Below are 27,339 nucleotides of genomic sequence, written 5' to 3'. Positions count from 1 at the left end.
TTTTAAGAGTCCACGGCGCGGCTCGAGGAGGGCATCGATCGGCGCTATAAAGGGCGGGCGGCGCGGCGGCCGCGGTGACAGCGGGGGGCGCGGTGCGGTGGAGGCTCCGGCTCCCGGTACCGCCATGGACTTCAACGTGAAGAAGCTGGCGTCGGACGCGGGGGTCTTCTTCTCCCGCGCCATGCAGGTGAGGCGGGCTGGGCCGCAGCGCGTCGCCGTGGTAACGGCGCCCGCCTGAGGCGGTGGAGGCGGTGGGGGGGTGGCTCGGGCCTGCCCGCCGCCGGGGCTCCCCTTGGGCCGCCGGGCCTTCCCCCGGTAGCGTCTTCCCGCTGCCTCCCTCCCTCCCATCGCACGGACACGGAGCGTTCTGCGCCGCACCCCGGGACCCGCGGTTCGAGGCCACGGCAGAGGCAGGGTGGTTTTCCCCCCAGCCCGAGGGAGGCTGGAGAATGATTTTTGGAGGTGGATGGCTCTGCCTGAGTGAGCCACAGCCCCCGGAGCAGCCACCTCCGGGCACTGGGGGCTCCGAGTGGTGCTGAACGATCCCGAGCAGGAGCTAAGGTAAACCCTGGTGCTGCTGCTGCGGTGAGATGGTCTGGTAAAGGTTTATAAGGCAAACAGCCCCAGAGATGCTTCTAACCAATACGTCGATTGGGGCAGGGGAGAGAGGAGCGTGGAGAGGACTTTGTTTGCCTAATGGTTGTTCTTAAAGAAAAGCTTATCTTGCAAACAGCTGTTCAGTTAGCTGTGCACGGACCCATCGGGGAACTGTTTCCCTTTTGCTACGGAGATGTGGTAGAGATGGCCTTGCAGATGGTCTGCACCTCAGTCCCTCAGGAGGTCAGGTAACAGTAGCTCCCAGGCCCTGACAAAACACGGTACTCTTAAAGTGATGGGGAGGAGCTGCTGAGGCTGAGCAAGCCGTGTCTTGGTGGGCTAATGTGGCATCGGGACCGTCCTTCACAAACTTGAGATCAGGAGCTGCCTGGGGATGCAGTGACTCCCTGGAGCTGTGGCGTGAAGTAAATGTGGCTACCCCTGAGGAGCGAAGTGTGCAGCAGGTGGTGAGGTGTGACTTCTGAGTCTGTCCACTTCTTGGGCATAACAACTGGAAAACTGCTTTCGGCTGGGCGGGAGAGGAAAGAGGCAAGTCAGAGTTGGTTGGGATCCTGCCTGAAAAGTGAAGTCCAGGTGGTGACTCTGGGACTGGGCTTCTTGTTCTACCTATTGTGTGGGGGTTGATAAACAAACAGAGCAGTGCTGTCTTGTTCCAAGCCTTCTGTGCAGTGGAGTAGTTCTGGCTCTTTTAGGAACTGGTCTCCTGTAAACAGATATCACCTCCTGTAGCCGTGCCAATGAGTCATATGTTATGAAAAAGAGAGATATTAACTACAGGTGCAAAATAAGGAGCAGATGGAAAGCTTAAAGATGCTGTTCTCATGCAAATGACCTTGGTAGCAGAAGAAAGGAAGAAATGCTGTAAAGAAATCTTGTGTTTAGAAGCCTTATTGTAAGTCTCTGATAAGTGGTTTTCAGCTTCAGGGCGTAGGAAGGAGACAAGCATGGGAACAGTGTCTGCACACAGTGATTCTAGAGCAAGGAGGCATTTATAAATAGTGGCTTCTGCCTGCTACACCTACTCCACATAATCCTGTATATGAATATTCATATGCCTAATTACAATAGTAATTTCTTGAAACAAAATGGGCACTGGTACTTGTAGACAGCGTGCAAGTGTTTGTGTGAGGAGGGGAGACTGGAAGGAAATGGATCACTGAAGCTGAAAACCACTTTCTGAGATGTAATTGCTGAGGGAATTAGGCCTATTTGGGCTGTCCCCACAGAGTCCTGCTGCTAGTGTGGGTGAGCACTGCCCTATCTCCACCAAGAGCCACAAATGACAGTTGAGATCTGCTGTTGGCAGTAACAATTGGGTTTGTATCACTCTAGCACAGCAGATCTAGGAGGGGAATAGGACCTGCCTAGAATAAGCTTGGTTTTCTATAGCATTGGAGATGCTTTCTTTGGCTCCAGGCATTTAACAAAGTGATGTTTTACTGGAACTGCAATGACTGGGAGATAAATGGACTGGCCATTATGTGCTGTGCCACTCAGACAGCATTAGCTATTGCTGTCTGGCCAACACGCTTCTTAACTCAAAGAAGGGCTGTAGCATTGCTTAGCGAGGGGGAAAGGAGACAGAGCATGGTCAGCGTGCCACCTCTGGGGTGGCTTCACTGAGGCTTAGGGCAGGAGCAGTCCTGGTTTGAAACTTGTCAAATACAACCTAATGTAGGTGCTGGATGGAGGATTTTGGACTAGGACCTCTCTCATGAGAGAAGAAAAAACAAACACAAACAAAACCAAAAAACAACTCAAAAACCCACTGCTGCCTTTACATGGCTCTTCCTAGCTCAGGCACCAGCTAGCAGGACTTCTACCAGAGGAGAAGCTAGGCAGCTTGAAGGGCTTATGTGCTCCTGGGTGGACAAATCCTGTACTCATCTCAAGCAGGAGCAGGACAGAGGTGGCTGTGAGGAAGCAGGTGATTAGTATCTCCCCAAAGCTTATACAAAGCAGTAACTATCTTACTTAAAGGCTTGTGTATGCAGCTCCCTGACCAGGCAGTGTCCTGTGGGCTTCATGGCATCTCTTATGACCTCCTTCAGAAAAGCAAAGCAGATGGTAGAAGTTGGGGTGAGAAGGTGGTGGTCAGCTCTGCTACCCAGGGAGTGGGGAACAAGCTTCTAGGCTTGGTCAGCTGCAAGGATATAGAACTCTTGTAGGATTCAGCATCTCGCTTGGGGATTGCACCACCGGTCGCAGCCATCGAGTTAGTATCCTCAGAGGGCATGCATCACATAGCCCCTAACAGCTGCAGCACCTGCAGACAGACTTCAAACAGGTCAATCTCTTCATCTTTACTGAAGAAGTATAAGACCTTTCTCTTTGATCAGCTGCACCTTCCAGTTATCAGTAAGTGGGTTTGATCCCAAACTATGTGAACTGCTCCATCTTCCCTACAGAACTGGCATCTCTCCTTTCAAAGGTAACACATTGGATGTCTCTGTTCTAGACAGGCTGCAAGCCAGGCTCTCTCAGGGTTGTCTGGAAATAATTGTATGTGTCTGTCTTTTGTCAGTTCTGATGTAAACTGGCTCTGGGTGAAATTGCCCAAGCGTGAGTACAGCTTTTGGGTGCTTATCCCACTGCTAATGTAATTACTACCAGCAGCTAGAGGTTGACTTACTCTATCTTGAAGCTCCTGAAGAAAGACAGACTCCCCCATCTCCCTGAATTCTGGTGATAAAATAGACTTTTATCTCTAATAGATAAAATAGACCTGATGCTTGCTGACCTTACTGGGGTTGATACCTTGGTTGCTGGACACCTTAAAAGTCAAGAGAACAGGAGGTGACTTAAGAACAGTGTTTTAAAGGCAAGAGGTATGGGCCAGAGCATGTTTCCATTTGAAACATGCCTATGAATTTACAAGGGCAGTATTTTTTCCTCTCTTAAATGCCTTGCTCATGAGTTAACCACGCTGTCCTGTTAATGGCTTCCTTCTGTCCTCTAGCACCATTTCACTTGGCTCACAGCCTAGCTTTCCTGACTCCTGGTGACCAAATACTTGAAACATACTCTGTATCTGGTCCAGAGCCACTGAAATTCAGGTAGTTTTTAGATGCTGACTGAGTGGCTATGGCTTCTTTCCTAATGCAACCCTGTACAAGGTGGGAGGTAGATTTGCCTCAACTGATTCTGTCATGCCTCTGATCACCGAAAAAGCAAATGTTACCACAACCTGGGCATTTTGAGCTGTTCAGAGGCTTCAGAAAATCCAATGGCCCAAATCTGCTGGCAGGTGCAGGAGACTATTCCTGGTTTAAGACTCCTGGCCCTAGCTTGATCTGTGATTTAAGGTGGAAAGTCATAAGTAATGTCCAGCTGGAAGAACTGGGCACCCTGCAAGTGGTACAAGGACCTTAACTCTGCCACCAGATCCTCTGCAAGGGCGCTGCAGCTACCCTGTCAGAGCTCACAGCATACAGGCCTGGGCCAGCTGGAGGGGAGAGGGATGGAAAAATCACCAAAGCCTGGAAAAGACACAAGTCAACTCATGCTGCATTGTGCAAAACAGCTGTAGGATTGGCATAACTCAGTGGGAGCACTGGGATTTTATTGCCCTCTCTTTTAAGGAGAGTAAGGTGCTAATGCTTTCAGCAAAGAAAACAATGCATGTGCTTTTTTTAAAGCCTAACCTTGATGGCCTTTAGTCGCTAGGGCTGTAGGCACTGCCTTTTTGGGTATTGTAGCTGTAGTGCAGAGGGACCCATCCAGCTCAGCTCTACTTGCTCGCCCTCCTGACATCCCAGCAGTGTCTCTACCGACTCTCTTGGGGAAAGGGGATTTTTTCCCCCTGAGCTGTGAATGCAGGCAGCTGCCCTAACTGCAATCCAGCACGGTCTTGCTTCTTTTGGGCCTGTCACCCAAGTGCTGCTCTCCCGATCTGTCAGCCTGTTTGCCCACAGGGGCCCTGATAATGCATCTAGCGTTCCTGCTGGCCAGCCAAGCCTCCCAGAGGAAACCCAACCTTTGGCTGAATTATTGATGCGCTGGAATGCAGCACGACTCTCCTCTTCCTGGAGAGCAAGAGTGGCACTTGACAAAAGGCTGCCCTGCATTATTAATCACCTCATCAGCTTCCCTGCACAAAGATGGGAGTGGTGCTCAGCTGGGTCAGCTGCAGGGATGCTTCCTGCAGGGCAGGATCAGTGGAGCCTCTCAGCACTGTGACCTGGCACGTGATCCCAGGATGCAGATCCTGGAATTGGTTCAGGGCAGGACTGTTGATCTAACCATCAGGTTTTCTAGAAAACAAATGGGAGTAGTTCTACCACAGCAGGATGGAGGAGTTTAAGGTTCCCAGGCATTGCAATTGCATGTGCTCAGCCCACCCTGACTCTATCCCAGGTGGATATGCACCAAGCCTGTAGGTCAACTTGATAAAACCAAATAACCCTCCCATTTGTGGGAGTCTGGAGTATTTGGTGCTGCAGAAGGCAGCAATGCCTCTAGTCCAGGAGCAGCAAGACACAAAATATTTTTAATCTGTCTTTTTACAGTCAGGAGGCATGAGTGTATGATCAGCTCATCTGTTCTCCTGCATCTCTTGGCCTCACAGTGAAATCTTATGTCTGTTCAATGGGAAGGAAAAACAATGAAATTTCTGAAAGTGTTATGAAAACAAATTCCTAGGAACAGAAATCCTTTATGGGAGAGTTCTGCCTGAAGTACTTAAGTAGCCAGACTTCATAAACTGCTGTTGTTCTACCTTGCTTTTCACTGGGGACACTGACTTGGGTAGCCAGTTAAGAGCAGATCAGCATCTGAGACCTGTTGCCACCTGAAAGCTCAGATGTCCACTTGCACCAGACAAGAAAAAGAACCAGCTCATAGGATAAGGTGGTGTAACTTACCCCTAATCTCCTTCGCTGGCTGTGCTTTCATGAGAATCTTCATATGATCTCACTGCAAGCTGCTCCTGCAAGAGGTGGTCCTGCTCTCCCCTGCACCTGATGGCACATTCCCAGTAGTGCTGTGAAGTCAAATGAGTTCTCTGATCCATCTAAAAAGTCTTGTTAGAGGTCAAGCTGAGCTGGATCAGTGACTCCCCACGCACAGACAAGGAGGTAGAAGTGTGCTGCAGGGGAGGAAAAAGAGCACCCTCTGCAGAAACCTGCAATGAAATGGTACCAACTGCCCCAAGGCTGTGCCTGGCTCTGGACTTTGCAGCATAGCTGACTTCTGGGACAGGGGTGAGGGAGACACTAAGGGAATTAAGTGTAAATGGAGTAACAGTCTCCCAGCATGTGAGTTACAGCTTCCCATGCACTTGCACCCACTTCATGATGTTCATGCTGTGCCTTCCAGTGCTGAAAGAAAGCCTGAATAAGACATTGTTTTCCTGCCTGACCCTTTGGAGCCACAGGCTGTGACTAAGATTCCTGCCCATCCTCCCCTTCTGGCATAGCCCCCAGGCTTGCAGTGGTCATGGTGCCTGTCCTCAGCCCTCTTGCAAGACAAACAGCTTTAGTGCCTGACTTGAGACAAGAACTGAGTTTGAGTCCTGGCTGCTCCCTGGCAAAGTCCTGTGCAAATGACCCATGTTATTCCACTCCAGCAGGCGAAGGGGTGGGTTGCAGAAAACAGCTGCAAAGGACAGTGATGCTTAGAGATGCTGCTTGTGAATATAGCAAAGGACCCCAGAGCTGGAGTGATTTAAGAGGCTGGCAGTAGCACTGTGGAGATGCTGGAGGGCTTCAGCAGTGATCTGACTCTGCAGAAATGCTGTAAGAAGCTGACTAAATTCAGCTAATAAGAAACTGGGTTTAGGCTTGACAGCTCCAGGGCAGATGCTGGTGCAGGATGAGTCTAAACTGCAGGAAGAAGAGCTGGACTTGAAAGTGAGATGAGATCTCAAAAAACTGTCTGGGAAAGGGGGGGCGAGAGAGACTGTTATGCTTGCATCAAAGAGTCTTGGCTTGTTTAAGAAAGCTCTTAAACAGATGACTCGAATTGGTGCCAAATACCTGGGAAGCCCCAGTTTGCTGCATGGCAGTGACTCAGCCCAGCCTGGCAGAGTCTGAAAACAGCCCTGGGCTTCCAACAGTGACAGAGGAAGAGAGCCTCAGCCGCTCACGCATGTCTGATAGTCGTGTGTGTCCCCCAAAGACAATCATAGACGTTAGGTACAAAGCAATACAAACACCCTCTCGCCTTGAATCTGCTTTTAGCCATGTCCAGCAATAGCCAGGGGGCCATGGCAAGACTGAGCTGAAAATAAGTGCCAGTAACCAGGGGCTACTGGTGCTGAGGAAGAGACGGGTGAAGCAATCCCTGGTTATGCATGGCTGCAATGACTCTGTCCTCGCTGAGCTGCAGGAGGGAGTGTGACTGTCCTTGCAGTTGAGTATCTGTCACCACCGACATCTGGCAAAGCAGTTCACTGGCTCTAACTCCAGTCTTGCCCAAACAGGTCACTGTGTAAACATACCTGCAGGGCTTATATATCTCTGACATCTAGTAACATTTGTGCAGGGCTGGTAACAGGACTCCTAAAGGCTGTTTGCCTGCCTCACGTGCTGGTTCTGGGCTTGCTCCTTATCTCGCTTTGTTCCCAGCACTGTACTGGATGTGAATGCAGCTGGGGCTGTTGGGGAGCCACAGGAACAGAGCTTGCCAGAACGCCTTTCAGGAGGGGCAGCAGACACCAGACCGAGACCCCATGAAGAGGGCATCTTGGCCCATCTAGAGCTAGGGATAGGGGAGGGGAGAAGAGAAGGTACAAGTGGCAGATCAGACAGGAGTTGTATTTCATCTAAGAGTTTTAGCTAGGCTTTAATCTCTTGGCACCTGACCGTACCAGGTATTGTACAGTACCACGTCCTGATAACTCAACAGTGGCACCAGAGGCCAGCAACAAGGTCTAAAAGGACAGTTGCAACTTCTGTAGGATCCTAAGTGGCATAGCTGTCTAAAGGGATCTTTTAGTATGATCCAACAAGATGCTGGTTCCATCAAGAGCAGGAAATTGTGCTTAAAAATACACTGAAGTTGGCCAATTTCACTGAGAGAAGCAAGTGGAAAATGGGGATGGGATGAGAGGGAATGGGCTGTTCTCTCAGAAATCCCCCACGGAAGCAATGGGGGGTGTCCAGGCCATCTGACACTATACTTCCAGACTGACAAACCTTGCTTGTCAGATGTCACTGCCCAGTATGAAAACACTGAAGACTTGCACAGCCTGCTTTTCCCTGCTGCTAATTTTAAACTTAAAAGGAATCACAGAGGGAAGGAGAGTCCATTGCCAGTATGAATCCGAGTGCTGAGAAAACTCGGACACCATTATATTTCTCTCAATACCCCGCTTCAGAGTGTGTCCTAGAGGAAGAGTCACTTGCTGGAACCATTTTTATTTAAATCCTGAGTTTGAGCCTCCTTAAACCTCAGATGCTCAGTTGGCAGCTCACTGCCAGCAAGGCAGGAGGTGAGCTGGGAGGCAGCACTTGCTCAGATGCTGTCAGTCTGATGGCTGTCAGAGGGCACTCGCAAGCCCTGTAGCAAAACTGACGTTGTGTACATGCTTGTCTAATAAGATGAGACGAAAGCCTGACTTGTGAGGTGGTAGTGGCATTTCTGATCCCACTGGGTTTGCAGGACATAGAGTTGGTTAGGAGGAGGTGAAGGGAGCTGGCACCTTGCCTCACCGGAAAGATGTCTGTTGCTCTCCTGCATGAAGTACTGCAAGCCGTGTGCACATTTAAATAGATTCCTCACAACTAGAGTATTTTTGTACCAGACCTTATTAAAAGTTACTTATTCTGGAACACCTTTTAAACCTGGACTCTATTTTTAGCTCAAGGCTTGTTCCACTCTTAGGCAAAAATTTGCCCTCTTCCCCTGAAAGATGCCTTGGAACAAAAAAATGACACGTTGAAGGCTTTTTAGCTCTACTCTAAGATAAATGCATGAGACAGAAGAAGCCTCAGTGTCTCTTAATAGACCTGTAGCACACTGTAATTTTGCTTTAGTAGAACGGACCTTCTAATGACTACCTCCTTCCTGCAGTTTACTGAAGAAAAGTTGGGCCAGGCTGAGAAGACTGAACTAGATGCCCACTTTGAAAACCTTCTGGCCAGGGCAGACTGCACAAAGAACTGGACAGAGAAGATCTTGCGTCAGACTGAAGTTCTGCTACAGCCAAACCCTAGTAAGTCCAGCTTCCTCTAATGCTTGAAGGTCAAATATCACTTGCAGCTCAGTGTAAAAAGACATGCCCTCTGGCAGACAGCCCTGTTGCATTGAGTTTGTGGGGGCTGGAGGAAACACGTCTTTGCAGGGCCTGTTCTTCCTTCCCTATGTAGCTGAGAGATGACTGGCTGCTGCCCTACACAGCCTGGCAGCGCTCCTGAGGATCGGAGAGGGGACACCTTCTCCTGGTGCTTGCTATCCAATGCATTATTGAAGCCTGCATGGGGTGGGCTGCCCTGAATGCCAGTTCCAAGGGCCCCTCCTTCATCCTCCATCCTGTAACACTGGTGGTATCCTCATTCCAGGTGCCAGAGTAGAAGAATTCCTCTATGAGAAGCTTGACCGGAAGGTGCCTTCCCGGGTCACCAATGGGGAGCTGTTGGCACAGTACATGACAGAAGCAGCTAATGACTTTGGGCCAGGGACACCTTACGGTAAGTCAGCCTGGCTAATTAAAAAGCCCTGGGAATCCACCCCTTCCTAAGAGAGTATCCCCACTACGGTTTTGGGTTAAGACTTCTGCAGCATGCTTCTGGAAGGGGGCAGGGTAGCCTGCTCCCCCTGTGGCAACCTGCCTATTAGCATGTCAAAACTGTTGCCAGAGAAGAATCTTCTCTAGCACAGAAGCAAACAGCCCATCTGGAGTAGGAAGCCAAGTCTTACTCCACAGCAAAGCATGCTTCATGTTGTGGGGGAAAAGGGGCAGGGGTCCCTCCATTCCTAATACAGTCCTCAAGTCTGGCAGAGCTAGAGAAGAAATAGACACATGGATCCAGGGTAGCTAGTGGAACTAGTTACAATACACAAACTATTCTGTGCTATTTCTGTGGCTTTCTAAACTAGCCTGAACAGAGAATTGCAGTGAATGGCTTTAGCTTTGTCCAGTTAGAGCATATTGTTGGTCTAAGGTGGTGTCTAGTTGCACAGAGTTTCTCTAGACTCTGAACAGGAGAACCATCCTTTAACTGTCCTGCAAGTGGAGGGTGGAAATCTTTCTCAGCAGAAAGAGAATAAGAAAACAGACTTGGGAAGGTTGGTGCTTGGCTACAAGCCTCAGCAGGCCCCTTCCTGACCATGCAGAGCATCTTTCTGCTCTTAAATCCTAAGTTGCCCCTTCCTGGTGGAATTTTGGGCTTCTTTAAGAAGCAGAGCTGCGCAGAAGCATAGCCTTAACTTCCAGCTGTCCTTGCCTCTGCCATGAGCTTTGTTACTGCTCTCCAAATCAATAGTTGTTCAATAGTGAGTCCTGTTACAGGCAGAACAGCTATAACTGCATCTATAGCCAGTGCTGCCTAATCAACTCATTTTTTTTTCTGCTCTGGTGCTTTTTAATTTGCTGCTCTGTTCCTGTGTCTGTTTTATGAGACAAAGATCATTCTGCGCAAGCAGGTGTAGCAGTAAAAGGACATAAGTAGAGTAAGTGCCTCAGCAGATAGATAAGATCAAAGCTGCACCGGGAGCAGCTGAGAAGAGGCCTCAAGCTAAAAGCAAACTGTAGTTAGGACTGAAGCTGGTGTGGTATGGGTATGGTCACCTTGCCCAGGCAGAGTACACTGTGCCTTTGTCCCCCAACACTGGAACGTGGTAGCTCTGGGCAAGTTGGCTGAAGCCAACACAATGTTAATTGGTTTCTTCTGGAGTTGAAGGCTCCTGTTATTGCAGGGAAGACCTTGATAAAAGTTGGAGAGACTCAAAGGCGCTTAGGTGCAGCAGAACGGGACTTCATCCACTCTGCCTCAATCAACTTCCTGACCCCACTGCGCAACTTCCTGGAAGGGGACTGGCGAACCATATCTGTAAGTATGGTAGCAGGGAAAGGGAAGTTTGTCACATCACTGAAGATGAGAAGGGTGGGGGGAGAGGGAAACAGTGCTGGAAGAACTCATTTTCCTTCCCTATGAGAACGGAGGACTCCATACCTCTCCCCTCAAAGAATGCAAAGATAGAGGAATACCAATCCTAGATCTGCTCAGGGTTCCCTCTGTGGCAGGGAAGTATTGCCAGTTGATATGCATGAGGAAGGTAACTCATTTCCTGACTCCTGCAGCTTAGTGGGCACCACCCACCCGTAGGCTGACCTGTTTGCAGAAGGTTAGCCTGTATCCCTGGCAGCCAGGCCCAAAACTCTTGCTAACAAGATGAACATAGCAACTGCTTCTTTCTCCCTAGCATTTTTTGATAAGGAAATAGGTTTGATTCCTAGCTGGTAGCTTGTCCCCAACAGCTCCTAAGCAGTCTGCTCTTACCCATTTTCTGTCCCTTCCAGAAAGAGCGAAGGATCCTGCAGAACCGCCGCCTGGATCTGGATGCCTGCAAAGCCAGGTTGAAGAAAGCCAAAGCTGCCGAGGCGAAAGCAGCGGTAACTTTTTCCCCTCATTTGCCTCTCTGTCCTTCTGGCCCCAGGGCTTGGCTCACATGGACAAAAATTAGGCTGCCCTACTATGTCCTGGCTCTGGCAGGCATGGGTGGGGGAATTCCTCATCTGGTATGCAAGGGAACTGGGAGCAGGAGCCATGTGCCTGTTCCTGAGATGTCCTCCCTTGGGGGAGCTGCTGAAACAAATAGTTCTGAGCTTCCAGAGTCTGGAAACTTGTACTTGACCCAGGCTCCTGCCTCCTGACTGATAGTGGTTCTTGGATGATTTGTGCTAGTAACTAACAGGCTGTGTCTTCTGAGGACTTGCTAAGTTTCCCTGGGGATCTCAAAGCAAGTCAAGAGAGAGCTGAGCTGGGAGGTGTGCAAAGGAAAAGCATGCTGGGGCTCTGCAGCTGTCCCAGGCTTTCTGACTAGTTAGGATTCTGCTAACTCAGTCTTCCCCAGGCAGGAGCGCTGCAGGAGCCTGTAAGGAGTGGCCGGGGTCAGACTGGCTACCAAGAGGTCCTTCCTTCAGCCTCTCTATTCACTTAATTCATGGTGCTGTCTAGTTACAGGCTAGTCTTGTCCTCTGGCTTTGGCGAAATCATGGCAAGTAAACTAGCAAAGGTCCTAGGTCAGAGCAGTGCAGAAGGGACTGGTAAGTCAGGCAGTGTCAGTGTCTGCAGCCCTGAACAATGGGGATAAGCACTTTAAAGTGCTTGTCTGAGGCTGACAAGGCCTGTCAGCTCAGGGTGCTCCCTGAGCCTGAGCATCTTCTGGAGATGGGCTCTCCCTGGGCAGAGGCAGTGTGGCAGGAGGCAGAGAGGGTGTAGCTGGGCACTGATGGGTTCCCTTGGAGGGCCTTGTTGAAGCAGATTGCCATCCTGTAGCGCTCTGGCTGTTGGCACAAGGACTTGCCAAGTTCTGCTTCTAGCCTGGGGCCAGGAGCTCAACTAGCAAACTGTGTGCAATCAGAATAGGCAGCAATCATTGTCAGTCAGTCTCTGGGATGCCAGCCTAGGAGCCCTGCCATGAGCCTGTTTTCTAGCCATCTGCTCAGCTGGGCTTCTGGCCTTGCAGCTCCCTGGGTGGCCAGTTCCCAGGTGTTTTCCCTTTTCTCCAGCTCTGACTGCATCCATGCCATATGGGGAAGCTGTGCTAAGCTCAGTGGCCTCCCTCAGCAGATCTAACAGAAGTGCTCAGGCCTACGTGGGAAAGCCCTGAACAAGGCTTTGGGTGAACAAAAGTGACAGCTGCCTTTTTAAAAAAGCCTCCTCTCATCAGTCAGGTCACCCAGGTCCACTGAAGGTAACTTCAGGGATCTTTGATTCCACTTCTGAAGGGGACAGTGCCCCCAGTCTCAGTGGGAAGTGGTGGCCACTGCTTTATCTTAAGCTCAAATCAGAGCAGGAATTCGGATACCTCCTGTGCTTCTTCCCTTTCCACCCTCTTTACCTTGCTTCCTATGTGAAGTGATCCCAAGCCCTCTCACCTGCACACAGACCCTTGGGTGAGGGACTTCCTTGTAGCTGGAAAAGAAAAAACTTGGTTTCCCACTGGAACTGCAGGGCTGGGGTGCCCCAGGCAGGATGCAGAGCTGGTCCAGGCTTTCCAGGGTGTTCACCCCAAGCCACGTTTCAGCCACTCTGCTTTTTTGAAACAGAGATCACACAACAGAAGAGCAACCTCAGCTGTTGTTGTGGGCACCCATCTCTTACCCAGTTTAGCTTTAAGCTAGCACCCACCCACCCCCAGGTGGGGTCCCTGGCCTCAGGGCACCTCACTGACTACTAAAGGACAAGGCACAGGTGGAAGCTCCCAGTATGGGGGTGAGAACTGCTGCCTCTGCTCTAGGCATGTTAACTCATCATTAAACCACAATGTTCCCTGTAACATGCCCGGAGTCCTGTGTCACACCTCTCCATCCAAGCTGGCCTAAAGTATCCCACCTCTCCCAGCTCACCACTCTCTTGCTGCTCTTCCCCTCTGTAGTGCAAACATGTGTTCCTACAGCTTCTGTCTTGTGACTGACCCTCCAAGTGTGCTGCTGCCCAGACCTGTGAGCTGCTGTTCGAGTATCTGGGCTTGTGCATTTCCCTCGGACTTTGTGCTTTGTCCTTCCTGTTGATGCTGTTTTGTTTACTAACCTTTTTGTTTTGTTTCTTTGTAATTTGCTCAGTGTGAGGGAGATGTGAGTATTGACTGTGCTAACAGTGCTGTGATTTTTTTCTTTAACACCTCTCATTGTCTCTTTCCCATTTTAAATGAAAATTCATATCTCCCTTGTCCCATTGGGACTGGCCCTGGAGCATGTGCTGAGCGTGGTCAGGGCTGTGGCTGCCTGGGGAAGGTGCTCCAGAAAGATGGGAGCGTCTGTCAGGTGCCTGCAGCCCCTCTGGAGCATGCACTCAGTTCCATCGAAGCTGCTTGCAAGCAGTGCTCAAGAGAGGCAGGGGCTCCTGTAAAGACCCACTCAGGCTCCTCCAGCCGTAGGCAGGAGGAGGTCAGGTTGGGTGGCAAGTCCCTCTCCTGGAAGGGAGGCAGCCCAGAGACAATGACAGGCAGGTTTATCTGGTTGTGGTGCTGTTCTGTCCTCCAGGCTCCAGGGCTCTGCCTGTTTTCCCCATTACAAGGGGAGAAAGGGGAGGGAGGGGGGTCCCTTTTGACCACTGCTTGCAAATACAACTTCTCCATGCATAGGAGTGCAAGAGCAGCTTGCCTCCTTCATCCCATGTGCTATGACTAGTTTTGGGACTCCCTGGAGACCAGGGAATGGGAGGAGAGGTTTCTTCAGTTGCTCTTGATCTTTTAGAAAAAAAAAAAAAAAAAAAGGCATAAGAAGCTATTTCTGTGAAACATGTCTTCTCCCCACAGGGAGGAGTCAAGCCTCGTTGCTGTCCTGGTCTCAAATCTCACTGGTGCATTTTTCTCCCTATATTCAGGTTTGACTTGTAATAGGAATCACTCCTCCTTATTCCTTCCTCTAGCCATCCCCAAAACTCCTAGATGGTTTAAAAAAAAAAAAAAAAAAAAATCTCACGTTGGAACTGCCTGACTGGTCTTCCACACGCTGGTCACTCATTCCAGCAGCCTGTTCGGGGCCCAGTAAATCGGGTCAGCATGTGTATAAGTAGATCTGGGTGAGCTGCAAAGAGATTAACCTGGACCTGGGAGAGGAAATGTGGGGCCTGAGAGGATTAACAACGTAGCTGGGTTACAGCTGGATTGTGTGCCAGCCTTGCACACCAACCCACTGCACAGTAAAAGCTGACCAGGAGGATACCCTGATCCACCGCACCAGCGTGATGGTCCTGATGTAAGCTAGCTTGTTGGCTTATCTCTTTGGGTGATGCTACAGCCAAAGGCCGTCCTAGGAGTCTTAGCTTAGCTGAATAGAGAGACCATGTTATGTGATGGTTAGGGAGCCCACACAGGTGTGGGGATGGACCGGATCCCTTGCATTCCCAATGAGGAAAACATCCAGTGCTTAAGTCTTCCTGCCCCAGGGCAGAGGTTTAGCTATGGAGAAGATGGCTTGGAGGTTTTCTGACCTCTGGGATGAAAACTCATACACTGCATTTGGCAACAGCAAGGCTTTGGATTAGATCTGCTTTGGCTAAGCCATGCCCCTTACTATAGCAGATCTGAGTCTGTTAGGAGGAAACATGCCCAGAGGCTTGGTGAGAGTAAGAACAAGTAGATGTGTTTCTTCAAAAGGCACGGTGGAAAGGGTGCGCTGATGCTAGTAAACATGCCCACTGTAATGACAAGGCCCTGTACAGGGACACTTCTAGGACTGTAGGTGGGAAGCAAGGGGAAAGAAGGTCCTGCCCACTGGACTGAGCCAACGTGACATGAGCAACCTGCTGGCTGCAAGGGAATGGGAAATGAATTTGAGATTGTGCTGTCTCATCTCCACTCCAACTGGTTGCTGTACGAGCGGATAGCTGTAAGTACAGGCAGAGTTTCTAACAGTAGAAATATCTGCTGTTCAAGTACCAGAGTGACTGCATGAGCCAGTCCACCTCCTCTTGCACAAGCCTGGCTTCTACCTGGGGAGAGCTTCCATACGCCACTGCCCAGACTGTTGGGAGACCTCCCTCCCGCCATCCCAGGACATTAGAACTAAGCTCCCAGCACAGACAGGAAAAAAAAAAAAAAAACAAACACTAGTCCCTTCTTCCATCCATTGTCCGACTGACTCTTATCGACTCTTCTGCGTGACTTGTACATGAAACTCTATTCCCCCCACTAGGCTGTGCCTGACTTTCAGGAGACTAGACCTCGTAATTACGTTCTCTCCGCCAGCGCATCAGCGGTAAGATTGCCTCCTCCTAGATGTTGCCTCTCCAACCTTTTCCTGCCCCTCTCTCCACCTGACTTAAACTCAGGCCTAGTGCTCTGCTGTTTTCAACATTTTAATGTGACATGGGCTGCCCAGGGTTCCTCTGACTCAACCTTAAGGATGCAGATCACCCCTATTAGGGGTGCATGGTTAGGGTCTGGCACTTCTGCTGCTTGGTTTGCTTTACAGTTTCTCTGCCAATCCTTTTCCACAATTCTAGTGGGAATCTTCTGACTTTTTTTTATTGCTAGTGGAGCAATTGAAAGGAAAAAACCTCAAAGGTTAGCCTTTCTGGATGGTGCCAGCTGTACATTGGCAATGTCACATGCATGACTGCCTGATCAGTACTGTGGTGTCAGTGCTCAGAGGCTTTGTCGCTGGTCAAGAGAAGCAAAGGTGGAGGAATCACTCTGCCACCCATCGTGTCAATAATGCAGTAGGCTGACAGTGCAGGCTTGTCTATTCTGCAAATAGAGGTCATTTTTTTTCCTTTCATCTTGGGGCCAGTCTTTTGGCAGCTGTTATGCAGTCAGATGTGCTGAGGGTGGGTCACTAGCCCCTTGCATCTCTACTGTGTTGCACTGAGTGGTTGTGGTCAAGCAATTGACTTTCTGTGCTGTGTTCACGGCTCCCCATTGCACAATGTCACATTTCTCGTTAAAATGTTGAAAACTGATCATCTTGCTTCCTAAATAGCATTCAGAACAACACTGATGCCTGTTAGTAGAGTAATTTGGGAGTGGGATCTGTGGATATGAAAAAGGACAGCCCAACCTTCTAGCAAACAAAAAACATCATGGAAACAAGTTGGATTTGATTAATGGGAAACCCATCCCATTTGGAGAAAGGGGTATGTCCAAGCTGATAGCATCAGTGTTAGTTCCCAGGGGGATCTGTCCTGACCTTCTTGGAGAGTGATGCTGGGATCAGAAATAGCTTTGCAGAATAGCTAGAAAACTATTTCCCCAGGTAACAGGCCCATGATGAGACGCCTTAGGAAGAAGCCGATACTGGTGATGCTGTAGCAATTGCTCAGTTTCCATCTCTCCTCGTGCAGCAACTAGCAGCAAGCCTGTGGCTCCGGCTTCTCCTTTGGAAAAGTCTGTTCCAAGGACAGCACAATAATGGACTAAAACTGAGCTCTGAGAGAATCAAAGGAGAGAAACTGGGCTTTCCCTGCCTCTGAATAGCTCTGATCAGACCAGGGTTTCCTGATCATTCCCTGAGGCTTTCTAAAGCAGACCTGAAGGCAAGGATTTGTATGATATGCATTAGCATCTTGCAGAGTGCCCAGATGCTCAGTTGAACATGTCTAGTCATCACCAAACTGCAAGCTGATCTGCTTTTGCTGTATTGCAAAGCTGTTCTGGGGAGCAGATGCCAAGTACAGTAACATGACAGGAGAAGTAGATTTGGGGGGGTTTTTAGCCCACCCATGTCTACCCTGGCACATCTCTGCCTAGTTCAGTGGTCCCTCTTCAGAGCTCTGCTAGAGAAGCTCTAACAGCAGCAATGATTATATCAGACAGTTAGAGCAGGGCTCTAGGAGACAGACTTGCTCTAGGTAAGCAGCCAGCACTGACCTGATCACTTAATCATGTTTGATGGTTGCACAGCAGGGCCTTCTACCAAGAGCGCGTGTAGGAAACCCGCTGGCCTAGCCAGCAGTGGTCCTTGTGGCTTCGAAAACTATCTGTTTCAGAGGTTGCAGTTGGTGGTTGAAGTGCCACCTGAAGTCCAGCTGCACTAGCAGGGGTGACTTGAATAACAATTGGCATCTCTAATTAGCAAAATATGGGCTGAGCCCAGACTGCTGCCCAGCTCTGTGCAGGCAGGACTGCTTTGCAACAAGCTCTCTAATCCCAGCATTCATTCCAAAGGGTCAGGCACTGCAGCAAGGTAGGAGCTCTTCATACTGTTGCTCTGCTTTTCTTCCAGGCCAGAGTCCTTATGCTACTTTAGTCTTAGCGTGTACTGACAATATAGAGCAGTGGTTGCTGCTCACCTTGCTGTTGAGCTCTGCTCCTTTCTGGAGTGAGGGATTGCTTATGCCCAGGTAACAACTTTGTCTTACAGGTGAGCAAACAGGTCAGCTCTCTCCTTGACCATATGCTCTCAGCAGGGCTCCAATTTGGATTCTAAATTTCTGTTGTTGATTTTTTGAGAGGTGGATAACATGGTGCTTTTATTTCCCCCCCCCCTTCTATCACAGGGAGGGCTTAGAAGGAATTAGATCCATCTGGAGACAAGCACCTCCCTTGTTTTGTATGAGTTGGAGGCTGAGGAGCCACTTCTCCTCTCTCCCACACTGACCTTTTGTTTTTGTGTAAGAAGGTGTACGTGGGCTGCGTAAGCCTAAATATCCCTTTCTCTCAGACCCTGCCCCTTGTCATGTGCTGTACTCTTAGGAATGATTCCAAGAAAAACATATTGAGTACCTTAAAGAGGGTTCCTCTGGCTTGAGCTGGGGTGGAGGAAGACAGGTGCAGATCATGGCCTTTTCTGCTCCCTGAGCTGTCTGAAATGCTTCTGACTAGAGCCACATAGTGCCTTAGCCCAGGGATAGATCTGGGCAAAGCTGGACTGCCCCAGAGCACCATAGGGTCAGAGCTGGAGGTTGCACAGCAAGGCCAACAGAAGAGAAGCAGATCTGGCTATGAATTCAGTGAGTATTACAATGATCAACTGAGCCTGAAATGGCTTCGGTACTGTCTACAGCATCTAAGTAGGAAGACCCGTGGCCAGAGTGAAAGCTTCCCATTGCCCCTATAGTAAACCTTGCTCCAAAAACATGAGGGTGTGCCAAGAGAGGTCTTGTGCCAGAGCCTTGTTCAGGCTAGGGCCTGCTTCTCAGCTGCTGACAAGGCTCTTCCCACCATCTGCCTTCCAGAATAGGAGCTCTTAGACTGAGAAGGGAAGGGGGCTTATGTCCCCACGCATGGCTGAAATTCTGCAAGCCTTGTTTGAACCAGTTTCTGATTTACAGTAACAAAACATCCACCTAAAGGTCAGAGGAGACACCCAGCTGCAGTGCACTGAGCACTGCACAGGGGCAGCCTGTGATCGTAAGGGAACCAGCTACAATAACTCTGCTGAAGTAAGAAGAGATGCCAGTCAGGCTAGTACCATGGAACAGGAGCTGAGCTGCAGGCCAGGGGGTGGAAGCCAGAACAGGAGCAGGCAGCAAGCCAAGGAGCCTGGCACAACACCTTCCTCCTTCAGCCCTTCACCAATGCAGGTAGCTCCTGCAGGTGCTCCTTATATTGGCTGGTGAAGTTGTTTCTGCACCTGAGGGCAGTTGCTGGTGAGCAAACCTCAACAAGGCTCAGTTGGGAGACCCTGGGTCTAAACTGAGTGTGTTCTCCCTCTGACACCACAGCATCCAGCACAGGGCTCCTAGGTGCCTGCAGTGCAAATTCAGCCATGGTATGGTGAACTTCCCTAATCTGCAAAGGTGACATCAGAGGGTGAAGCCAAGGTCCTCATCTATCCTCTGGCCCCACGGATGTGGGGTGTTGCTGGCAGGCTGTTATGCTCCTAGTTGATCCAGGATGATTCCTCTTCATGTTGCGAGGGCTGAGGGAGTAGTAGTTTGCTCACAAAAGGCCAAGCCAAGGACCTCTGGGAAGGATCAATGTGTTTTTCTACCTCTTCCCTCCCTTTCCCATTGCTGTGCGTGACGTTGTCAATTGTTTCATGTCCTGGAGCCAGATCCCAGCAAGCAGCTGGCAGTGTTGTGCTGCCCCGATCATGCCCCTGTGGGTGAGGAGAGCGGGAAGGAGTAGCGTGATGTTTTGCCTGGCTCAAAGGCAGCATCCAGCCATTGCTTCCTCCTTGCTGTAGCTAAATGTGCCTGTTGGTAGCACAGATTGGCTGGATTATGATCCTGTTAACCTGAGCTCTCTAGACCAGTAGGTGAGGAACACTGGCCTCTGTCTGGCTTGCGCTCATGGCAGCTCCCAGGCCCTATTTGTGGGCTCAAGCAGCTCACTTGCCACCCCACAATCCTAAAAGAAGGGCTGTCCTTCAACATCAACCTCTGTAGGCTTCAGTAAAGTAACCCTTGCTGTTCAGAGAACTCTGCGGCTTAATTGCGTTCTCCCTGGAGCCCATTGAATGCAGTTGCTGTAACAGCCCTGGCAGGGAGCAGAGCTGGAGTGCTGCTGGCTCTGGTGGCATGGACTTGCTCTTCTATTGTGAAACTGAGCTCGAGGGTGCAGAAATGAGGGGAAGGGGCACCAGTCTGGCAGCTGCTGCTGGGTGAAGGGCTAGCTTGTCCCTGGAGCTGGCCTGTTGTGTCCACGGAGCGTCCTTGCCAATTGGTGTTAATGCCGAGTGCTTCTCGATGTCTCCAACACTGATCTCCTTTCCTGTTGCTCTGTGGCCGCTACAGCTTTGGAGCGACGAGGTGGAAAAAGTAAGTATCCAGCTGAAATTGTGCTCAAACCTTCTGGGAGTGTTGGTGGTGTTTAGGGGGGTGTGTGCTGTGGACTCCTTCCTGCTGGTGTGCCTGCACGCACGCAGGGGAGGATCAGTGGGATGTTGCTGTTGTCAGCCCCGGTCCTGATCCTGCAGCTCTGTGGTTCAGTGTGACTCTGACAGCAGCTTGGGAAGAGCCTGCCTCATGGGCCAGTTGCCTGTACCTGGTGTGAGAGACTTCCTAGGCAAACCAGGCGTGCGTTTGTATGTGATAAAAGACAACTCTGAGAACGCTGCACTGGTGTCGCAGGAGCAGAGGTGATGCGCTGTGATGTGATTCAGCTCTGCTCCTGTGGCAAAGGCCCTGCCTGCTCCAATTTTGCATGTGCCATGCAGTAGCCTCTAGTAGCCCCTTTGCCTGCTTGTTCTGGGGTCTGAGCAGGAGCTCTAAGCAGAGCTGAAGCAGGGACAGAGGATTTCCCCATGAACAGCTCCAGCTGCTGGAGGGAACAGCTCTGTCAGGAGGGCAGGGTGGGAGGTTTGGAGCCTATTGTGGAGTTGATTCTGTATGGGTGAGATGCACTTCCCCTTCTGAGTGGATCCATGGAGGCAAAGTCCCAGATCTTGTTTATTTTCTGGGCTCCACAAGGGGAGCGTGACTTGTCCGTGAAGATGGATGGAAGGCTTCTAGTGGACTAGAGACCAGGGTGAGCTCTCTGTGGAGCTCCAGCATGGTATGGAGCTTCCAGAGACACCTTCTGGGATCCCATTGCCTTTCATACCTCAAACACCCCCAGCAGATGTTAGCCTGACGCCTGAACTGCAAGGTGGTAGAATGGCACATTCCTGCATGCTGTGCATGATAGTAGCCTATTACTGCCTTATTCTAAATGCATCATCAGAGCAGACTGGCTGTTTTTGAACCAGCTCATCCTGTACTTTAAACCCTTCAGTCCCTCAAACAAATAAGCTGACTGCAGTCACCTCTAAGTATGCAAGGCTCTGTTCAGCTATCCTAGTTGGATAGACCAAAGTATGTCAGTAAACTTCAAAGCTCTCTGTGTCTTGGAGAAGCACAAGACTGGAAGGGATCTTCCAGGTCACAGTCTCATGCTGGCTTTATAGGAAACTACATTCTGCAACTGCTCGGAGCTAGCAGGGAAAGGCAATGGGTCAAATCCCAGGCAGTGCCAAATGGAGCTGGGTCCGCCTGTCACAAGTTTCAAATAGCTCTGCTGCTACTGAAGCCTCTGCTCGGCTCACTGGAGCAAGAATCTCTTGGTGTTTAGTAAGGCATTGCACTGGTATTTCCTGTAACATTCCCCCTTCTCCTTTAAATAATCCCTTTCATAGAGAGGATGCAAGAAAATAGATCAGTTGTAGCTTAAAATAGACAAATCTGATTAGAAGACAGTCAAAGCATTTCTTTGTTCTAGCCTAGCTGTACAACAGTACTGGTAATGCTGTTACCAGATGAGAGATGTAATGGCCCGCAGCAGCTCCTCTAGCTTGCCCTGCTGAGAAAGCTGGTTCTCCTCTGGCGAGACCTGGCTCAGAAACACCAGCAATGTGGCCTCTGCTCTGAGATTATCAACCTGTCTGGGATTAGCCCTGTGGGGTCAATTCCAGACAAGTCGCTCCTGTGCCAGAATGATCAGGGCATTTCCAAAGCAGCAAAAGGAGCTCTCTCCCAGAAATGGGGCCATGCAGGAACCACTGCACCAAGGCAGGCAGCCCTCCGATTGCTGTACCCTCCTGGAGAAGGGGAAAAGAACACGGAACCCATACTCCTTCCAGTAAGCTGTACCTGAGTGGACATCACTCTTCTGTGCTATCAGTCACAGCACATTCCAAGAGGGAACTGGCATGTTGTGGGTAGCATTAAGGAATAATGCATGCTAGAGAAAACAAATGTGTCTGTCACCTCTTTCCCTCTGGCAGCGGGAGGGGAGAGCAGGCACCAGAGCACCTGACTGCTCCAACACTTCTGGAGCTCTTTCTTTGCAAGGATCCACCTGGGTTTTCTGGTACTGCTAAACTGCCCTAGTGTAAATATGCTGTTTGCTGGTGGGGGAGATATGTTCTGTCTGTTTGGTAAAGAGGGTCTCCAGTATCAGTCTGTCTTTGAATTCCCAACGTCTGCTGCATAGTTCCTTCTATTAACTGTTGTTTAATTCCTCCTAGCTCAAAATAAGTAAGTAGCTTCAAAGGAGAGCCTTGGGTAGAAGTTGGATTGGGGTGTTCATTGCAGAGAGATTTAGTTAGTAACATCAATTTGGTAAATGTTCTTGTGGCTTCAGCCTTTGTTCTGTGATGATAAAAAGGATACTGGCAGAAGTTGCACTGCTGGAGAGAAACTTAGGGAGGCAGTCACATTCCTACACCTATAGGCTTAGAAAGAGGGAGTTGAAATGACAAGTGCTGCCATGGGACTGGCTTTCCACATACCTCAGGATTAACAAAGCCTCTCCATCTTCATGTTCTAGTCTTGTGGGAGTAGGAGCTTCCTAGCTTGATGCATCAGTCTTGAGCTGCTATTCCATGACCTGCAATGATCCAATGTAGGATCAAGCTGAAATACAGCCAGAGGCCTCGGGGATCCTAACCCAGGGTGTCTTGTGCCTGATGCTCAGTGCCACAGGTGCACGTGGATCCTACTGAGCCAGCAGCACACTTGTCTCGGTGCCAAAGGGGCATGCTGGTGGAGGAGGTGGGTGTTGCCTCTCCCTGGAAGAGGCAGAACAGGGGTCCTTGCCTTGTGCCATCTTGAACACCCTGTCCTGTTTTGCAGGCAGAACACGAGCTGCGGCTCACACAGACTGAGTTTGATCGACAGGCAGAGGTGACACGTCTCCTGCTGGAGGGGATCAGCAGCACACATGTGAGTCTTCCTAGGTAACTGGGGGGGTGCCAGGGACTACAGAGATTCTTGGCTCCTTTCTAGAAGAATGCCAAGAGGATGATGGAGTCCTGCATTGGGAGTAGAGGTAGAAGAGGTCATAAATTTGGATCCTACAGCAGCCTCATAAGACCTGGAATGCTCAAAGTAAAAACATAATGAACCATGCACAAGCAGTGCCACTGTGGCATCTGCAGTTCTGCAGTCCTCAAAATGTTTCTAAGCCAGAGAAACCTTGTTCTCTCTAGAGCTGTGGGCTAGCCACATGGGCATGGCTGGAGTGCCCCAAGCAGCCTTCTCTCTGAGATCACCCTTGGGCCTATGCAACATTCCTAGACTTAACAAATTAGTGCATTCAAGCCAACCAAGTAGCTCTTTTAAATGCTGGCCTGCACAAGTCTGCTTCCCTTGGGGTAGGAAGTAGCTGTAGGAAGAGTGTTCCTGTGCCTGGCACCCAAACTCACAGACCATCTTATGGTCCTTCTCCCTCCAGGTGAATCACCTTCGCTGTCTCCATGAGTTTGTGGAGTCTCAGACCAACTACTATGCTCAGTGTTACCAATACATGCTGGACCTGCAGAAGCAACTGGGCAGGTGAGAAAAGAGACTTCTTTTACTACTCCCTCATCTGGTTACCCCTAGCTCAGGCCTCCTTCCCCATCCCACATCATAATGTTGGGGAGAAGTTTTAAAGCCCCCTCCAAGCTCTGACAGAGCTTCTGAGCTTACAGAATGGTGACCAATCCCGATGGCAGTGCATTTAGAGCAGGCTTTGCCATTGGATTCATCTGGGTTTTATACGTTCACCTCAAAGCATGATGGCTATGAGAGTTTGAACATTCTTCCTCTAGATGAGTCAAATCATATGGGAGACAAATTCCTGTTGCCAAGCAGCGAGCCTGAGTGTGCTCAGCTGCAGCAGTAACTAATTCTGTGCTGCTGGCTGCACATCCCGTGGGCGCAGGCAGGACTGTTTTGTCTGTTACCTGTCACATCAGCACGGTGGCCTGACCCAGGAGGGGCTGTTGCCTCTACATGATCACTCACTACTCCTGTTCCATTCTTTTCCATGCTTGCAGCTCCAAAGGAGAAATGTAAGTAAGATGTTGCACACAACTAGCTCTAAGAGCTCGCTGACTCAGCCACGCTCTGGAGTCTCTGCAGACTCGCTGCAAGGGCCTGAGCTGCACTCCCTTAGTGCAGAGGCGGGTATCTACAGATAAATGAGACTTGAGCTGCCTCTGTCTAGAGAGCCCAGAAAGCCTGGCAGCCTCCAGTTGTGGTATCCAGTTTAACAGCAACAATGACTGTCCTTCTCCTGAAGAACTAGCAGACTAAACAGGTAACACTGACCACGTGAGAGCAGGGCAAGGACGCAGCACAACGGACCCAGTAAAACAGCTGCAGAGCCAAGAATAGCACCTGCCCAGACCCCTCTCTGGTGCCATGCTTCAGTCTTGTACTCTGCAAGTTAGGTGCCAGCCCTGTAATCAGGACACTGGAATCAAAATAAGCAGACAAATACTACCTGTTGCATAGTCTCAGCAGCTGAGAACTGAGTGCATTTCCCCACTTGAAGGGCAGTGTAGATATGTTACAGCTGTTAGCTGGAACTCTTGAGCATCATCTCTGCAGTGTAATTACTGAACAAAAGAGCTCTTTCTTGGTTCCTCATACTACAGCTGTACTGAACTCTGCTTTTTTTTCCTCCTGTGTCAGATTTTCAGGCACATTTGTAGGCAATGCCGAGTCCACATCTCCCCCAGCTGCTACCTCTCCTCCAGCTGTTGCTGCTGCCACACTCCCTGCTGTGCCTACTATTCCAGTTGTGCCCACGATTGTTGGGGTGCCTAATACCGTGGCAGAGAGTGTACTCAACCCAAATGAAGTCAAGCCTCCTGCCAGTGGGACACGGAAGGCCAGAGTCCTCTATGATTATGAAGCAGCTGACAGCACTGAGCTGGCACTTCTTGCAGATGAGGTTGGTAGCTTTCCTTTGCATTGAATTTTGCTATAACTGCCTAGCAGCCCATTGCATGCTCAGCAAGGTCTTGGTTACTTTTCCTGGCCCGAAAGCCCCTGTTTTATGGAACTACTCATAGAGTCTTTTCCTTGACACTAGCAACCACTGAGTTGCAGTAAGCTTGTGCTCGTGGCCATTTGCTGTTTAAGAACACCACCCCAGTAACTCTTCTATTCCTATTGGAGTCTAACTGTACTCAGCTAACAAAATACCCCAATACTTAGTGTCTTTACTGTGACCTGCAAATATAGCTACCTTATCTGAGAGCAATGGGATAAGCTACTGGCTGGAGGCCTGGTCTAATGCTGAGAAAAAAGGAGATTCAGCAAGTTGCAAACTCTTTTGTTCACTGGACTGAACTTTTGTATTCAGAAGGGATGACATAGCAGTATCATGCCACCCTGTATGCAAAAATACCTTAAGTCAGTTTGGAGAATGAAAAGGCAACAGGGACATCACTGGGCAGATTTCTGTAGCTCTTCTATTAAAGCTGCAGATAGCTCTGGGCAAAGGCCACAGATGCCTGCTAAATGAACTTCAGGAATTATTGTTCTTTCAGTACCTGTCTGAACTTCTGGGCTCTGACTAATGCCATCTTCTCTCCCCAGATGATCACTGTGTACAGCCTGCCAGGCATGGATCCAGACTGGCTTATAGGGGAAAGAGGGAACCAGAAAGGGAAAGTTCCTGTCACTTACTTGGAACTGTTAAGTTAATTGTCTCCAGGAAGAAGAATGTACAAGCGGAATGCACCCCTCATCTCCTGGCACTTCTAATGCGGATTTCTTCATCCGAGACCATTGCTCTCTTCAGGGTTGACACTCCATTGCTAATACGGGAATTGTGGGAAAGAAGTGGTAAAACTGTTACAGGAAGGTTTTGGGAAAGGGCTGATGGCACCCAAGACTGAATTCCTTAACTACCAGTGCAGCCTGCTTGGAGGTTAGTCTTGATGGTGCAAGATTCCTTGATTACTTTTTTCCTACCCTACCCTAGCCTTGTTTATCGCAGTGGCTTTCCCAGGGCCAGCAAGCTGTCTCCCTCAGCAGCTGCTCGTGGAGTTTAAGTTACACTTCCCTTGTGTCTGGTGTGGGTTAGTGCCTGTCTGCCCCTCCTGTCCTCTCTCTTCTTCAGGCAATTCTACTGCTAAGTCAAACCATCAAGCATTCCAGTGGGGAAGCGTCCCACACAAACCCCTCTGACCTGTCCTAGCTCTTAAGGCAAGGAAGCTGAATTTAAGAATTAAAAGCCTGTTCAACCCATCCACCTTGCTCACCTGTGGGAGAACAGTAATGCAAGGCTTTCCAAGAGCCATGCTTACTGTCATGGTGCCTGATGGCTTCAGTCTAAAACTGTCCTCTGAAGCTGGAAGGAAATTACTTTGTGGAGACCGACCTAATAACATAGGGCCTGTATGTCAAAAATCAAACCTCAGTGCAAGGGACCATGCATCTTGCTTGCATTTCCTCTGAGAAACTGCTCTTGGGACTGCAAAGAGTTTACAAGCCTTTTTTACAAGCTTTGCTCCCTGTGTTAATTGTCCAGGCTTTTCTTTCAGTTTGTCTGTTCCAGGCATGTTTTAGCCTGACTTTTTCACCCTAGATCACAGATTTACCTAATGCTTCCCCTCCCATCTCAGCAGTGAACAGACTTGGTGCATCCTAGTACAGTAAGGGGTAGTCACACTTGCTGTTATCTCCAACAGTGAACTATTCTTGGCCATACACACACTAAACAATCCAGGCTGCCCTTGATGTATGTGGTGGTTTAGCTCAAAAGGAGTGCTCAGGTGTGTATGCCTTTTAACCCTATAATGAGCTTTTTAGCTAGAGCTCGCCTAAAGGACTTCTGCTGCTGTGTAACTAGTTTTCCACTCAAGCTGGATGGAAGAGAAACTCACCTGCACCAAGCTCTCTGTTCATAACCTTCCCCTCGGTATGTCAGAACTAACTTTGCTTGTTTATTATCTTTTGCACTTTCCCCAATGGTATCGTGACCACTCTAATGTAACAGGGCACTGAGCACCTGTGTATGTAGGGCTCATGGTTTTCAGCACTTATTTGCCAATAAACAAACTGCCTGACCTCCTGCCTCAGCATCTTGTGTGGGTTCAGGGCTGCCCTCACTCCCCAGCCATGCGACTGCAGGGACAAGCAGCGCTGGCAGGGAGGCAAAGGGAGACATCTCAGATGGGAGCTGTGCCGTTCTGCTATCCCAGTCTTGGAAGCTGGGTGTAAAAGCAAAACAAAGCTGCTAATCCTTCCTGCCCCAGCTAACACTCTCACCATGCCTTAAGATTGTTAATGTCTTGCAGTTCCTTTCCCAGATGACATATCTCAGTTGTACTACAGATTCAGGAACTCTAAGAAACAACAGCTCCCTCCTTAACCTGAAGCAAAAATAGAGCAGCAGTATGACTTTAGCTGCTGAGAGACTGGAGATGCTATTCTAGATCTAACAGACTTTTTTTGTTGTTATGGAAAC

The 27,339-nt window shown here is 49.7% G+C and overlaps 1 protein-coding gene across 8 annotated transcripts; it reads left to right on the top strand.

Moving 5' to 3' along the window:
• The first annotated feature begins 50 nt into the window (after positions 1-50).
• SH3GLB2 (SH3 domain containing GRB2 like, endophilin B2) lies at positions 51-26,938 on the top strand. Of its 8 annotated transcripts, XM_029999438.2 has the most exons (13): positions 51-187; positions 8,632-8,773; positions 9,120-9,248; positions 10,477-10,610; positions 11,081-11,173; positions 13,349-13,360; positions 15,425-15,487; positions 19,908-19,931; positions 22,725-22,814; positions 23,326-23,426; positions 23,912-23,926; positions 24,552-24,813; positions 25,464-26,938. In XM_029999438.2, exons 1-13 carry the CDS (start codon positions 125-127, stop codon positions 25,569-25,571), a joined length of 1,236 nt encoding a protein of 411 aa, XP_029855298.1. In that variant the 5' UTR covers positions 51-124; the 3' UTR covers positions 25,572-26,938. The 8 variants fall into 8 exon arrangements, with proteins under 8 accessions (XP_029855298.1, XP_029855299.1, XP_029855300.1 ...); XM_029999439.2 differs by lacking the exon at positions 13,349-13,360; XM_029999440.2 differs by lacking the exon at positions 23,912-23,926.
• Positions 26,939-27,339: the final 401 nt, after the last annotated feature.

Source organism: Aquila chrysaetos, chromosome 24 (assembly GCF_900496995.4).
Source record: "Aquila chrysaetos chrysaetos chromosome 24, bAquChr1.4, whole genome shotgun sequence".
Lineage (NCBI taxonomy): Eukaryota > Metazoa > Chordata > Aves > Accipitriformes > Accipitridae > Aquila > Aquila chrysaetos.
The sequence above is the reverse complement of the archived record's forward strand: the minus strand, read 5'-3'. Positions and strand labels throughout refer to the sequence as shown.

Excerpts from the sequence above, each read along its gene's own strand:
- SH3GLB2 (XM_029999438.2), top strand. The coding sequence starts at position 125 with ATGGACTTCAACGTGAAGAAGCTGGCGTCGGACGCGGGGGTCTTCTTC. Across the intron at positions 188-8,631 it reads TCTTCTCCCGCGCCATGCAG|TTTACTGAAGAAAAGTTGGG; the intron begins GTGAGGCGGGCT and ends TCCTTCCTGCAG. Across the intron at positions 19,932-22,724 it reads GGAGCGACGAGGTGGAAAAA|GCAGAACACGAGCTGCGGCT; the intron begins GTAAGTATCCAG and ends CCTGTTTTGCAG.